This window comes from Micromys minutus (assembly GCF_963924665.1).
Source record: "Micromys minutus genome assembly, chromosome: 17".
NCBI lineage: Eukaryota > Metazoa > Chordata > Mammalia > Rodentia > Muridae > Micromys > Micromys minutus.
This window is the reverse complement of record NC_137952.1, coordinates 20,125,119-20,139,611: the sequence shown is the minus strand read 5'-3', so window position 1 is coordinate 20,139,611 and position 14,493 is coordinate 20,125,119. Positions and strand designations below refer to the sequence as shown.

Sequence of the window (14,493 nt, the reverse complement as noted above, 5' to 3'; positions counted from 1 at the left end):
CAAAAGACTAATATCAAAGTTCTCATTTGTATATCCTGTGTTTGTGATTTTTCCATTGAGTGCTATTTTTAACTGTGAGCAGATTTAGGTTTCAGTTGAATGTCTTTTTTCTTTATTCTTCAATATTTTTGATACATCTTTTTTAATTTTTAAATTTTTTCAATTTTAAGGTTTTTTAAAACTTAAGACTAAAGCTTTTTTAAGATTTAAGATGGGCCACCCACCCTTCTCAAAGTTTTTTAACTTAAATCTGTCTAAAGGAAGAACAGGGATAAAAATTGGAACTGAGACTGAATAAAGGGCCAACCAGGGACTGCCCCACCTGGGGATCCATCATGTCTTCACACACCACACTAACACTGTTGTGGTCAAGAGCCCTTGCTGACAGGAACTTAGTGTGGTAGATCCTGAGGAAGTTCTGCCAGCAACTGACCAACGCAGATGCGGATGCTTGGAGTCAACCATCAGACTGAAGTCAGGGAACCTGGTGGTGGAGTTGGTGGAAGGAAAATGCAAAAGTCAAAAAGATTCTCCCAGAGTCTAGACTACCAACCACAAAGTGTACCTGGAGGGATCCATGGCTCCAGATACAGATACATTGCAGAGGGTGGCCTTGGCTGACATTAGGAAGGGAGGCGCTTGGTCTTTGCGAGGCTTGATATCTCAGTGTAGGGGGACGCTGGAGCAGTGTGGTGGGAGAGTCTGAGTGGGTGGGAGAGATCTCTCATATAGGCAAGAAGCTAGACTTTAGAGAATCAGATAACCTTATTAAAAATGGGGTACAGAGCTAAACAAAAAATTTTCAACAGAGGAATACCAAGTGGCTGAGAGTACCTAAAGAAATGTTCAATATACTTAGTCATCAGGAAAATGAAAATAAAAACCCTGAGATTCTATCTCACACCAGTCAGAATATCTAAGATCAAAGATTCAGATGACAGCATATGCTGGAGAGAATGTGAAGAAAGAGGAAGACTCCTCCTTTGCTGGTGGGATTGCAAGTTGGTACAACCATTCTGGAAATCAGTCTGGAGGTTCCTCAGAAAATTAGACATTGTACTACCTGAGGAACCAGCTATATAACTCCTGGGCATAGACCCAAAAGACACTCCAACATATAACAAGGACACATGCTCCACTATATTCATAGCAGCCTTATTTATAATAGCCAGAAGCTATTTTATAGCTTTTATAGCCTCTGTTAAAAAGTCTGGTATAATTCTCATTGTTATGTCTTATATGTTACCTGTCCTTTTTCCCTTACTGCTTTTAGTATTCTTTCTTTGTATTAAACATTTGTTGTTTTGACTATTATGTGTCAGGAAGAATTTCTTTTTAGGTCCAATCTATTTGGGGTTCTGTATGCTTCTTGTATGTTTAAGGTCATCTCTTTCTTTAGGTTAGGAAAGGGTTTTTTTGTATAATTTTATTAAAGATGGGCCTTTTAGTTGGGAGTCTTCGCTCTCTTCTACACCTATTATTTTTAGGTTTTGTATTCTCATTGTGTCCTGGAATTCCTGGATGTTTTGAGCTAGAAGCTTTTTGATTTTTGCATTTTTTTCTGTTTGTGTGTGTGTCAATAATTTGTATGGTGTCTTCTGCTCCTGAGATTCTCTCGTCCATCTTTTGTATTCTGGTGCTGATGCTTGAGTCTACATTTCTCGATGTCTTTCCTATGTTTTCCACCTTCAGGGTTGTCTCATTTTGTGATTTCTTTATTGTTTCTATTTCTGTTTTCAATTCCTTCACCTGTTTGGTTTCCTGTAGCTCTTTAAGTAATTTTTGTGTTTCTTTTTTTAAGGGCTTCAATTTGCTTGTGTGTGTTCTCCTGGCTTTCCTGTACTTCTTTAAGTTTGTTATTTATGTGCTTCTTGAGGACCTCCATCATCATCATGAAGCATGATTTTTAAGCCTAAATGTTGTTTTTCTGGTGAGTTGGAATATCTACTATTTGCAGTGGTGGGAGAACTGGGTTCTGATGTTGCGAGGTTGTCTTGGTTTCCATTTTTTAGATTCTTGTGCTTGCCTCTGCCATCTTATTATAGGCACTACTCCTAGGTGTTTGTGTTGTCTCTGACTGGAGGATGTCTCTCCTCTTGTCCGTGGGGCTATGGTCTCCAGAGGGAGATTGCTTCTATGTGTTCGGCTCTTGGCTAGGCTGTGAGCTCCGATGGCGGTGCTCAGGCTTCATGCAACTGGGCCGGGTTTGGCCTTGGTCAGGACGTGTCTGTTCCTAGGCAAAACCGATACCCGGACTCTGAGAATTCTAGGCAACCTCTCTGGTATAGTCAGTGGAGAGGAAGTGCGGACTAGCCCCTGTACTCAGGAGTGAGAGCCCTCCTTCTGCTCTTCTGGGTACTCAGCAACCTGTGGGCAGGACACTAGTTTTGATGAAACTTGGTACGGTCTGACCTTAGGCAGGAAGTGTCTGTTCCCAGGCAGCACTGCTACCTGGGGTCTGAGAGCTCCTCTGGGGTAGACAATCGGGAGGACATGTGGACTCTCATCCCTGAGCTCAGAAATGAGAGCCCTCCTGTGGCTCTTTTCGGTGCCCAGCAGTTTGTGGGCAGGCCTCCCATCCTTATGAAACTCAAAAATAATGTGTGTGTGTGTTTGTGTGTGTAAGTATAACAAAGAAAAAAGAATCCATGATTTTAAAGGTTATGTGGGGGGACAGTGGACGAATTTGAGGAAGAAGAGGCAATAAAAGGAAGGAGGGCAGGGATGTAATTATATTTTATTTTAAACCCAACTATTGCACCAGTGTATATAATGTGTATGGTCACATGTGCTATCTCTATGAATACTGAAAATAAGCAGATAATTTGATTTAAGTGTTTACTCTCCCTTATTCTATCATTCAGATGCTTTAGTTCTTTCACATCTGTACATTTTTTCTCTCACACACACTCCTTTCTGACTCATTTAAAACGTTTTTAAAAAAATTATTTTACTTTTACAGTTCAGCCAGTCTGTTCTACCTCAGTCCCTCACCCCATTCCTCCTCTCTCTTGTCTCCAAGAGGATACAGCCCCCCACCTGACAAGTCTCCTCATTCCCTGCGGTCTCAAGTCTCTTGAAGGTTGGCTGCATCTTCACTCAATGAGGCCAGACCAGGTAGTCCTCTACTACACATGTGCCAGGGGCCTGGGACCAGCCCGTGTGTGCTCCTGCTTGGAGGCTGAGTCTTGGGGAACTCCCTGGGATTCAGGTTGGTTTAGACTGCTGGTCTTGCTATTGGTCAACCTGTTCCTCAACTTGTTCCTTCCTTTTCCTATTTCAACCTCAGGAGTATTTGACTTCAGTCCAATGTTTGGGTAAGTACTTGCATCTTTCTCAGTCAGCTGCTTGTTGGGCCTCTCAGAGGACAACCATGCTAGGCTCCTGTCTGTAAGCACAACACAGCATCAGTAATAGTGTCAGGGCCTTGGCTTCTCCCCATGAGGTAGATTCCCCCCTCCTGTGGCCCTCCTATACCTGACCTTGTTTCCCCTTTCCCTTCCCTGCTCTCACCTAAGTCTCTTCCTTCCTCTGCCTTCTGTGATTATTTTCTTCTCCCTACCAAGTGGGATTAAAACATCCTCACTTGGACCCTTCTGCTGGTTAACTTCTTTTTAGGTTTGTGAATTGTATCCTTGGTACTCAGTACATTTTTGGCTAATATCCACTTAGAATTGAGTACACATTATGTGTGTCCTTTTGGGTCTGAATTACTTCAGTTTTATTTTAAAGCCATTGACTTCTCAGGATTATAGGTAGCTATTCCTTTGCACAAATGAGATCATATTGGGAATCTAAAATCTCTGTGGAATCATTTGGTCAGTACTTCTCTGTGGGCCAATTAGCTCCAGGTCCCATAGTAGCAGCACTCATGTTCATGTTTATACATGAAACAAGCCGACTTCTAACAGGAAAAATGTGGACTATGCTTAAGTCTTTGGGAATAAACCTTTTAAAGCACTAGTGACAAATATAGAATTAGCCTAATGGAATATAGTATCTAAATCCTCAAAAGCAAGTACTGAATTATTTTTTTACCGATATATTGTTTACTGTAGAAATGAATTAAGTATTACCATGCATAAAATAAAAAGATTAAAATGAAATTAATGGACAAAATTAAACTAGGGAGAAGGAAGACAAAAGGTCAGAAATTTAAAATACTTGGTTTAGAAAACTTTGACTAATTCCAGGTTACATCCTGTTTTACATATACTTTATGCTCATGATAACTAGTAAGATCTTAATGCAGAGTATCAAACCTTAAAAAAAAGCCAAGCAATGACAAAAATGTATTTGTATACTTTTATGCAAAAATGCCTAAAATTTGTACATTTATCTTTTTTTTTTAAAATAAAGTTCTTCAATAAAAAAATAAAATACTTGGTTTAACTCCAAGTTTGAGAGCCAAAACCAAGGAGCTAGAGGTATAGGAAGGGAGCTTTATGAGTGTGGATAAGAACTGACCCTGCATCAAAGAGTAATAATAACTTTCCGCTCTATCAAATGCTAAAGAACTTCATGTGGAAATAGACAATTGTGGCCTGGAGACAACCAGAACACTCTGAGTTGCAGGTATTGTATAGATTCATCTTTTTTTTGTTTATTTTAGAGTCACAATAAATTATAGATGCATATGAGATATAATAAAAGTCCTAGATGTTTATAGAATCAGCCTGCTTTCTCTCTCACTTAGATCTGTCAAGCACTTTAGGGCAGCCAGACAGACACTAAAATATAACACACAATTGAATAGTCATAAGGAAAATACCAAGTCTCTTGTAGATTTTGAAGAAAAAGCCTCTCAGACTATGGGGATTTCTACAATTCATTGTTCTGAAATGTTACTTTTACTCTCCTAGTCTTAATTTCTCTAATTATGAAAGGAAAATAAAATGATAGCATGTTGTTACTTATGGTAGTTACAAGTATCAAACAATTTATTCAGAAAGTATCACAGGTGTATTAAAAATGTGTGATGACCACATAGATGTTATTCGTTCTAGTTTTGTCTGGGTTATTATTGTCACTGATAACAGAGATTCTTTGGCTATGTCAGGAAATCTTGAAGTTCAGACATGAGTTGTGCATTGAAACAAAGCAAAGCAAAGCAAAACAGGACGTGTCTCTTAATCTCCAGCATAGGTTATGGTTTCCTTCGACCACAACCTTCATCAGTCTACTTTACAAAATTTATAAAAGCACACTACTCATTTGGATATCATACCAGGTACATTTTAAAACTATTATTTACGTTGCTTACAGTAAAATAGAAGACTTAAAATTACTGAATGTGTTAGTATTCCAGTAAATTCAGTGTCCATTTTGTATGGCATACATCTAGTAAGCATTTTTTCATTTTTCACAAATAGCTATTTAGCTATATAAAAGATATAGTGAGCTTATAATGTTTCTTTAATTGTATAACAAAAGAAATGTGATGTTCATTATTTGGGGGAAAATGTCTTCTATAGAGTATAAAGAATAAATCAATACAAACAAGAGATAAACAAATGTACCAGCAGTGGCCCAAAGAGAAGAGGACACCGTCATTATGAGGAATTTCAGACTAGTATTATAGTATAAAATAACCAAAATGTTAGACTTGGAATGATTATTTACCATATGCCCTCAGCCCCTTTAATTTTACAGACAATGAGGCAGGCAGTGAGTGAAGGGCAGGAGACACAGAAACATAAAAAAACCTTCCTTTCATTCTTGGGTTCTGATTATGGTTTTTTTTTTTTTTTTTTTTTTTTTGTCTCCAAATTCAGAGTTCTTTTTACTATGCAATGAAGTGTGGAAAGACAAAACAGTATGGAAATGATCTTCAAGTGTCATCTTTGTAGAGGTTTTTAATAAACTTTACTATAGGAATCAAATTTAATATATTATATTCACACAATCCATGCTTTTGTTCTGCATCCTAAGTATCATTTCTGGTCTTACTCTTACTGTGATACTTCTACAGTGTTGTCTTGTAACCCTTTGCTCTCCCTGGACTGCTATAAAGTAGGATGCCATTATGGTTTCTATGTTATCTATCTTTTCCTTTTACATGAAAAAAGTAAATGTAGTTTGATAAAAAGTATCTACGAGACATGTTAATCAGAGTAATAGTACTGTACCAGATTACTAATTGGAGCAATTAAAGGAGTAATAAAAAAAATCATTAGAAAGTTCTTGATATTGGGAACCATCATGGGCAGGAACAATTACTAGGAGAGAAATCAGGGGGTTGGTTTTCCACATTCCTTTGATTCTATGTGTTATTTACAGGAAGTATTTAGCATGTTTATAGTCTACCTTCGGGCCAATTATTTGTTCTTTTCTGATATTTATCCATAAAGATTTCCTGATCTGTATTTGGATAAAGTTAGGGATTAGAGCAAATGGCATGCAGTGGCTCATGACACTGAATAACTGAAAAATTTCTGTGCATAAAGTTAGATGTTATGCTGAGGTGCCTTGGCTCTAAGCAGGATTGTGTTTTGTTTACAGTTTGAACTGATTCAGTTATTAACTCTAGACAAAGCCTGTCTTGTTTTTATCCTCTGAATTTTTAAGGTTGTTGGACACAACTCTCTTTTCCACAGCAATGGATAAAGTCAATCACTCTGTTGTGTCTGAGTTTGTGTTCCTGGGACTCTCCAATAGATGGGGAATTCAGCTGATTCTCTTCCTCTTTTCTTCTGTGTTCTACATGGCAAGTCTGATGGGAAACCTCCTCATTGTGTTCTCTGTGACTGCTGACTCCAGCCTGCATTCCCCCATGTACTTCCTGCTGGCCAATCTATCATTTCTTGACCTTGGAGTTTGCTCTATTGCAGCACCCAAGATGATTTATGACCTTTTTAGAAAGCACAAAGTCATCTCTTTCGGAGGTTGTATAACTCAGATATTCTTTATACATGCTATTGGGGGTACAGAAATGGTGCTTCTCATAGCCATGGCCTTTGATAGGTATGTAGCCATATGTAAACCTCTTCACTATCTGACCATCATGAGACCACAAATATGCATTTTAATATTGGTAGTTTCCTGGATCCTTGGACTTATTCACTCTGTGGCCCAACTAGCTTTTGTTGTAGACTTGCCCTTCTGTGGACCTAATACACTGGACAGCTTTTACTGTGATCTCCCTCAGCTTATTAAACTTGCTTGCACAGAGACCAATAAATTGGTGTTCATGGTCACAGCCAACAGTGGACTCATCTCTGTGAGCTCCTTCTTCATACTCATAATTTCTTATATCTTCATTTTGGTGACTGTTAGGAAACACTCTTCAGGTGGCATATCCAAGGCCCTCTCTACTTTGTCAGCTCATGTGACTGTGGTGGTTTTGTTCTTTGGACCATTAATCTTCTTCTATACCTGGCCCTTTCCTTCATCACACTTAGACAAATTTCTTGCCATTTTTGATGCCGTTCTCACCCCTTTTCTGAATCCAGTCATCTACACATTCAGGAACAAGGAGATGAAGGCAGCAATGAGGAAACTCTGCTTCCAGCTTGTGAGTTACAGGAAGGCATCCTGAATACTTTATAAAAACAGCATCTCTATACTCAGTTACAATGGGGGAATTTATAGTACATTACAGTGACTGTTCAGCTCTCTACTGAACAGTTTGTTCCAGGATACATTTAGGAGTTTACCAAGTTATCATGTCCAGTACATTAATCAACACAGATAAAGGATTTAGAACTTGAGTGTTTATGCCTCAGACTCTGTGCTGGATGCTTCATATAAAGTATTTAATAGTTAGGCCAATTCCTGACAGTATTTTACCTTGATGATTTATTCAAATATTTTACTTAAATTTATAATTACTCCTTTTATGATTGGTATGTAAAATACTTCAAACTAAGTTGATTTTCCCCTTAACATACCAGTTTTGGTGTTCTTAAGCCTCCAAGAGGGGCTAAACCAAGAAGATGCTCAGAAATTTACTATTGAAGATAAACATTACTCTGTTTTGCTGTTATTTTCTTTATTTTAGTAAGTTCTCAATGTATGTTTTTGGTTGTGGTGGGTATAGAAGGCAATGGTTGTGTTTGCAGCTGAATTATAGCAACTAATAGGGTCTAAATAAAACCCTCATATCTTCAAAATCTTAAAATGTTTATATGATAATAATTAAAGTGTAAGTTTATCCCCCCCAAATTCTTTGAGAATGCTTACATGGCAAAAGCTATGACAGTCTCACACAAGCTAGTAAATGAGACTGATGATAATCTCACATATATTTAAAAAATTACTAAACATCTAATTTTATAACCATGCTACTCAGTACCCAAGTCCTCCACCAGAAGCTAGCTTGGTATGTACCTTTGACACCTTTCCCAAAACTCTCCAGATCTAGCTTGCATTTACCAAAACTCTACAGATCTAGCTTGCATCGTCAGAGAGCTAATGACCTTGTGTATTCTGGTCATCCACACCAAATTCTAAACTCCTTACAGAACCACTTGTATAAACAAAACCCTGCTTTGAATGAGAATACTAAAACAAAAAAGAAGAAAATACACCTAAGAGAAGTAGAAGGCAGAAAATAATCAAACTTAGGTCTGAAATCAACCAAAGGAGAAACAAAAAAGAACTATACAGAGAATCAACAAAACCAGCAGTTGATTCTTTAAGAAAATCAACAAGAGAGATAAACCATTAGCCAAACTAACCAGAGGGCACAGAGACACTATTCAAATTAACAAAATTAGGAATGGAAAGGGAGGCATAAAAACAGAAGGTGAGGAAATTCAAAAGATCATTAGATCCTACTACAAAAGTTTATACTCAACAAAACTTGAAAACCTGAATGAAATAGACAATTTTCTAATCAGATACCAGGTATCAAAGTTAAATCAGGATCAGACAAACCATATAAACAGTCTCTTAACACCAGGGAAACAGAAGCAGTCATCAAATGTCTCCCACCACCACCAACAAAACAAAGCTCAGGGCAAGGTGGTTTTAGTGCAGAATTCTATTAAACCTTCAGAGAAGATGTAATAACAATACTCCTCAAACTATTCCATAAAATAGAAACAGAAGAAACACTACTCAATTCTTTCTCTGAATCCAAAGTTACACTGATACCTAAATCAAAAAAAGACCTATTAAAGAAAGAGAACTACAGACCAATCTCCCTTATGAATAACAATGCAAAAATACTCATAAAATTCTCACAAACCAAATCCAAGAACACATCAAAATGATCAATCATGAGATAACCCAGTCACAAATGAACAGACATAATATGCAGTCATTAATAATTGGATACTAACCCTAGAAAGCTTTGAACACCCCTGAAACAACTCACAGACTATATGAAGTTCAAAAAAAAAAAAACAAAGGCCAAAAAAAAAGAAAAAAAAAAAAAAGAAAAAGAAAAACCATTATGCTTAATCTTTACACACCAAGAAAACTTTGACTATTTCCAGGTGACATCTTGTTTTTATAAGTACTTTATGCTCAATGTAACTAGTAAGATTTTAATGCATACTATTAAAACTTTGAAAAAAATCAAGTACTGACAAAAATGTATTCACATACTTTTATGCATAAATTCTTAAAATCTGTACATTTATCTTTGTTCTTTAAAATAAAGCTGTTCAATTAAAAAATGATCATTCTTAATGATCAAGTCTGCTTCATGCCAGGAATGCAGGGATGGTTCAATATACGAAAATTCATCAATTTAATTCACTTTATAAACAAACTACAGAAAAAACCATGATTATCTTATTAGATGCTAGAAAAGCCTTTGGCAAAATACAAAACCCATTCATGTTAAAAGTCTTGGAGATATCAGAAGTTCAAAGCGCATACTTACATATAATAAAAGCAATATACAGCAAAATAATAATCAGAATCAAACTAAATGGAGAGAAACTTAAACCAATCTTATTAAAATCAGGGACAAGACAAAGTTGCCTACTCTCTCTCTCTCTACCCAATCGATATAGCACTCAAATTTCTAGCCACAGCAAATAGGGCCCAGTTTTGATACCCACAGCTGAGCAGAGGCACTGAGAGGTTGAGCAAGACTGGGTGTGCACCCTACAGCATGTCATAAGCCCCTGGCTACTCAGTGGTATGTGGCCTGCCATGAACAGGTCTCAAATTCATTTGGAATAGCAAAAATTTTAGGAGAGTGAAAACAATAAAGACCTTCAAGGGGAAATCACCATTCTTGACCTCAAGCTATACTATAGAGCAATAGTGATAAAAATGAAGTGGTATTGGTAAAAAGATATGCAAGTAGATCAATGGAATAGAATTGAAGACCTAGAAATGGACCCATACACCTATGGTCATGATATTTGACAAAGCAGCTAAAATGGAAAAAGAGCACTTTCACCAAATGGTCCTGGTTCTATTGGTGTTATGCATGTAGAAGAAGACTTATCTCTGTGTACAAAGCTCAAGTCCAAGTGGATCAAGGACCTCACATAAAACTAGATATGCTGAATCTAATTGAAGAAAAAGTGGGGAAAAGCCTCAAATACTTGGTCACAGGGGAAAACTTCCTGAACAGGACACCAAATGTTTATGCTTTAAGAGCAACAATCTATACATGGAACCATTTAAAATTGAAAAACTTTAGTAAAGCAAAGGACACTGTCAGTAGTACAAAACGGCAGCCCACAGACTGGGAAAAGACATTTACCAACCCTACATCTGGTAGAGGGCTAATATCCAAAATATACAAAGAACTCAAGAAAGACTCCAGAGGGGGGGGAAATAACCTTTAAAAAGTCAAGTGCAGAGCTAAACAGAGAATTCTCAACTGAGGAATCTCAAATGGCTGAGAAGCAACTAAAGAAATGTCCCACATCCTTAGTCCTCAGGGAAATGCAAATCAAAATGACTTCAAGATTCTACCTCACACCAGTCAGAATGGCTAAGATCAAAGCCACAAGTGACAGCACATGTTGGTGAGGACCTGGAGAAAATAAAATACTCCTCCATTTTTGGTAGGAATGTAAACTGTATATCAGTCTGTTGGTTTCTAAAAAAATTGGAAATAGTTCTACTTGGACCCCACTATTCCATTCCTTCAAATATACCAAAAAGGTTTTTTCAACATACAACAAGGACACATGCTGTACTATGTTCATAGCAGCCTTATTAATAATAGCCAGAAGCTGGAAAGAACCCAGATGTTTCTCAACAGAAGAATAGATACAGAAAATATGGCACATTTACACAATGGAGTACTATGCAGTGATTAAAAACAGTGACTTCATGAAATTTTTAGGCAAATGGATGGAACTAGAAACTATAATCCTGAGTGAGGTAACCCAGGTAAAAAAGAAAACACATGGTATGTAGTCATTAATAAGTGGATATGAGCCCCCCAAAAGTCTTAATGCTCATGATACAACCCATAGACTATATAGAGCATAGAAGGAAGAAAGAGTAGATTGTGGATGATTCGGTCCTTCATTGGGGGAACAGGATTGCTATGGGAGGTGGAGGGGGAGGGGTACTGGGGAGGGAAAAGGAGGAGGAGAAAATAAGTGTTGCAACTGGAGGATATATAAGAGGTGCAAAGGTCAGAGAATTGAAAAACAAAACCATGTAGCAGGGGGTGTTAGGGAATAGCCACTGAAGAGTCCCAGACACCAAAGAAATTACTTTAGCTGAAATGAACAGACAATTGGGAAACAACCTGTAGAGACTACCTCTAGTAGATAGGCAAGGTCCCGGTCGAGGGATGTGGTCACCCACCCATCTCAAAATTTTTAGCCCAGAAGTGTTACTGTTCAAAGGAAGAACAGGGACAAAAATGAAACAGAGACTGAAGGAATGACCAACCGGGGACTGCTCCACCTGGGGATCTAATCATGTCTTCAGACACTAAACCCAACACTGTGGCTGTGGTCAAGAGGCACTTGTTGACATGAACCCTTTGTGTTATTTCCAGAGGAAGTCCAACCAGTAACTGACCAATGCAGATGTGGATGCTTGGAGCCAACCATCAGAGTGAGCTTAGAGACCCTTGTGGGGGAGCTGGGGAAAGGAATGGAGGAGTGAAGAGAGATTGCAATTCCATTGGAAGAACAACATAGGCTAGCCTGACTACCCAGTTATCCCAGAGTCTAGACCAACAACCAAGGATTATACCTGGAGGGATCCAAGGCACCAAATATATATGTAGCAGAAGGGGAGGCTCGTTGTCCTGGGTGAGGTTTGATGCCTGAGTGTAGGAGGATGCTGGAGCAGTGGGGCAGAAGATTATGCTCAGGTGGTGGAGCACTCTCATACAGGTGAACGGGAGGGGGGACAGATATGGGATGGTGGGTTGATGGAGACATAACCAGAAAGTAGGATATCATTTGAGATGTAAACTAATGGAATAATTAATTTAGAAGAAAAGAAACACTCTACTTCTACCAAGTAAGTGCCTTCATCTGTACTTAGAATTTCTAAAGACTATTTTTACACATAGCACTATAAATTAGTAGACTCACAACCAATAAAACATTACATTTGATTTTATAATCTGTCATTTTGATATCTCATTAAATATTCACAACTGTACAATACATTCTATAGTAAAATGATTATATGATGACTTAGTCCAAACACAATTAAATATATGTGAAGGATACTGGACAATGTATTGTGTAATATCTTTATTCCATAATAGAGCCATGTCATTTGAGCAAGTTATTGAAGACTGGGAATACATTTCATGGAGTATCTTAATTATTACAGATCCTCCTTTGTTTATATTATTTGATGCAGAAGATCAGCCAATTTTATTTATTTATTTATTTATTTATTTATTTATTTATTTATTTATTTATTTTTGAATTTAGGAAATAATCATCATTGATTTTTTTCTCTTACAACTTTATTTAAAAAAGAGAGATACATGTACAAATTTTTAAACACATTTTGGCATAACACTATATGAGTATATTTTGGTCAGTACTTAATTCTTTTAGAGGCTTGATAGCATGCATTGAAATCTTTCTAGTTTCCATAAGAATAAAGTAAATGTAGAACAAAATGTAACATGAAAACAGTCAGAGTTTTCTTGGTGTGTATATATTAAACATAATGATTTTTGAATACCAAAAATTGCCACAAAGCTATATTCTTAGTTCTTGAATTATTAATGATTTAAGGTCTAGGTGTACTACACTCTGAGAGGGTGTTATACACTTATTTTTTTTGTAAGAAGGATTGAGGCTTTCATTATTTGGCCTTTGTTATTCTTAAGCTTCATATGACCTGCTAGTTGTTTCTGGGGCATTCAGAGGTTTCTGGGCCTAGTATCCAGTTATCAGTGACTGCATATTATGTCTGTTCTTTTGTGACTGAGTTATCTCACTCAGGATGATATTCTCTAGATAGCATTTAGATAGCATCCATTTTCCTAGGAATTTCATAAAGTCATTGTTTCTAATAGCTAAGTAGTAGTCCATTGTGTAAATGTACCACAATTTTTGTATCCATTCATCTACTGAAGGACATCTGGGTTCTTTCCAGCTTCTGGCTATTATAAATAGGATTAGCCTATTTTAAACTAGTGTTTGATTTCCAGATAGAAAAAAAATGACTAAAAAAACCCAAAACAACAACAACAACAACAAAACAAAAAGAAAAAAGAACAAAAATGGCTGCTAGACACTGTTGCTAGTTAGTGAAGTCTCTGTTCATAGTGAAACATATTTACTATTGCTTTCATATTCACATCCTATGGATCCTCAAGATGTGGGGAATATCTTAGTTACTGAAAAGGTCTTTGTTTCTGTACTAGGTCCCTTGTAGTCACATGCCCTCTAAACTGTTTTCCTCCACCCAATTGCCTCCCCACAACGGAAACTAATTCACTCCCAGTTTGCCACCAGGAATTGCTAGTGGCTTTGTGCCTTTTGAATTCTTTGGGGTGAGATCTGGATTCTATTATATGGACTAAGGCTTGTTCTGGAGCACCCAGAGGACCAGGAGGAAGCCTATCTAGATGGAATTTTCTCACCTTACTTGATCTCTTTATTTTCCTTCTTCTTTCTCTGCTGATGGTGAAAGAAATCTCATCTATACCTGGATCATTTAATTCTATTTTGGAATAAGTGTATATCATCAATCCTTGCTGAATTTGTATACACATTTTTAAAATCACTATTTAAATATGAATAATATATTTAAGTATATGAATAATATACAAATACAGAGTTCTGGGCTATCACCGATTGGTAGAAGAATGAATTATGGAAAATAGTTGTGTTGTTATTCAAAATAGATATGTAATAGGTATCTATTTCTGCTTCTTTGTAACTATATATACAGCTATATAAGTTGCTGATGCAATGATAAGACACATGATAGTCTTAAATGGTCTCATTAGGCGATGAGGATAAATTTTGTTTTAAATGTTGAGTAGGAAAATGGATGTCCTGTAGTTCTAGTATGTGACATATCGACTACAGTTCCTATATATACTATATCCCCTACATCCCTGAGATTGCTGAGAATAGA

At 37.0% G+C, this 14,493-nt stretch overlaps 1 protein-coding gene across 1 annotated transcript; it reads left to right on the top strand.

Annotated features, from left to right (window-relative positions):
• Positions 1-6,598: 6,598 nt before the first annotated feature.
• LOC308431558 (olfactory receptor 4F6-like) lies at positions 6,599-7,537 on the top strand (the record flags this gene model as incomplete). The annotated part of the gene is made up of 1 exon (XM_080931080.1): positions 6,599-7,537. One exon carries the CDS (start codon positions 6,599-6,601, stop codon positions 7,535-7,537), a length of 939 nt encoding a protein of 312 aa, XP_080787206.1.
• Between the last annotated feature and the right edge of the window lie 6,956 nt (positions 7,538-14,493).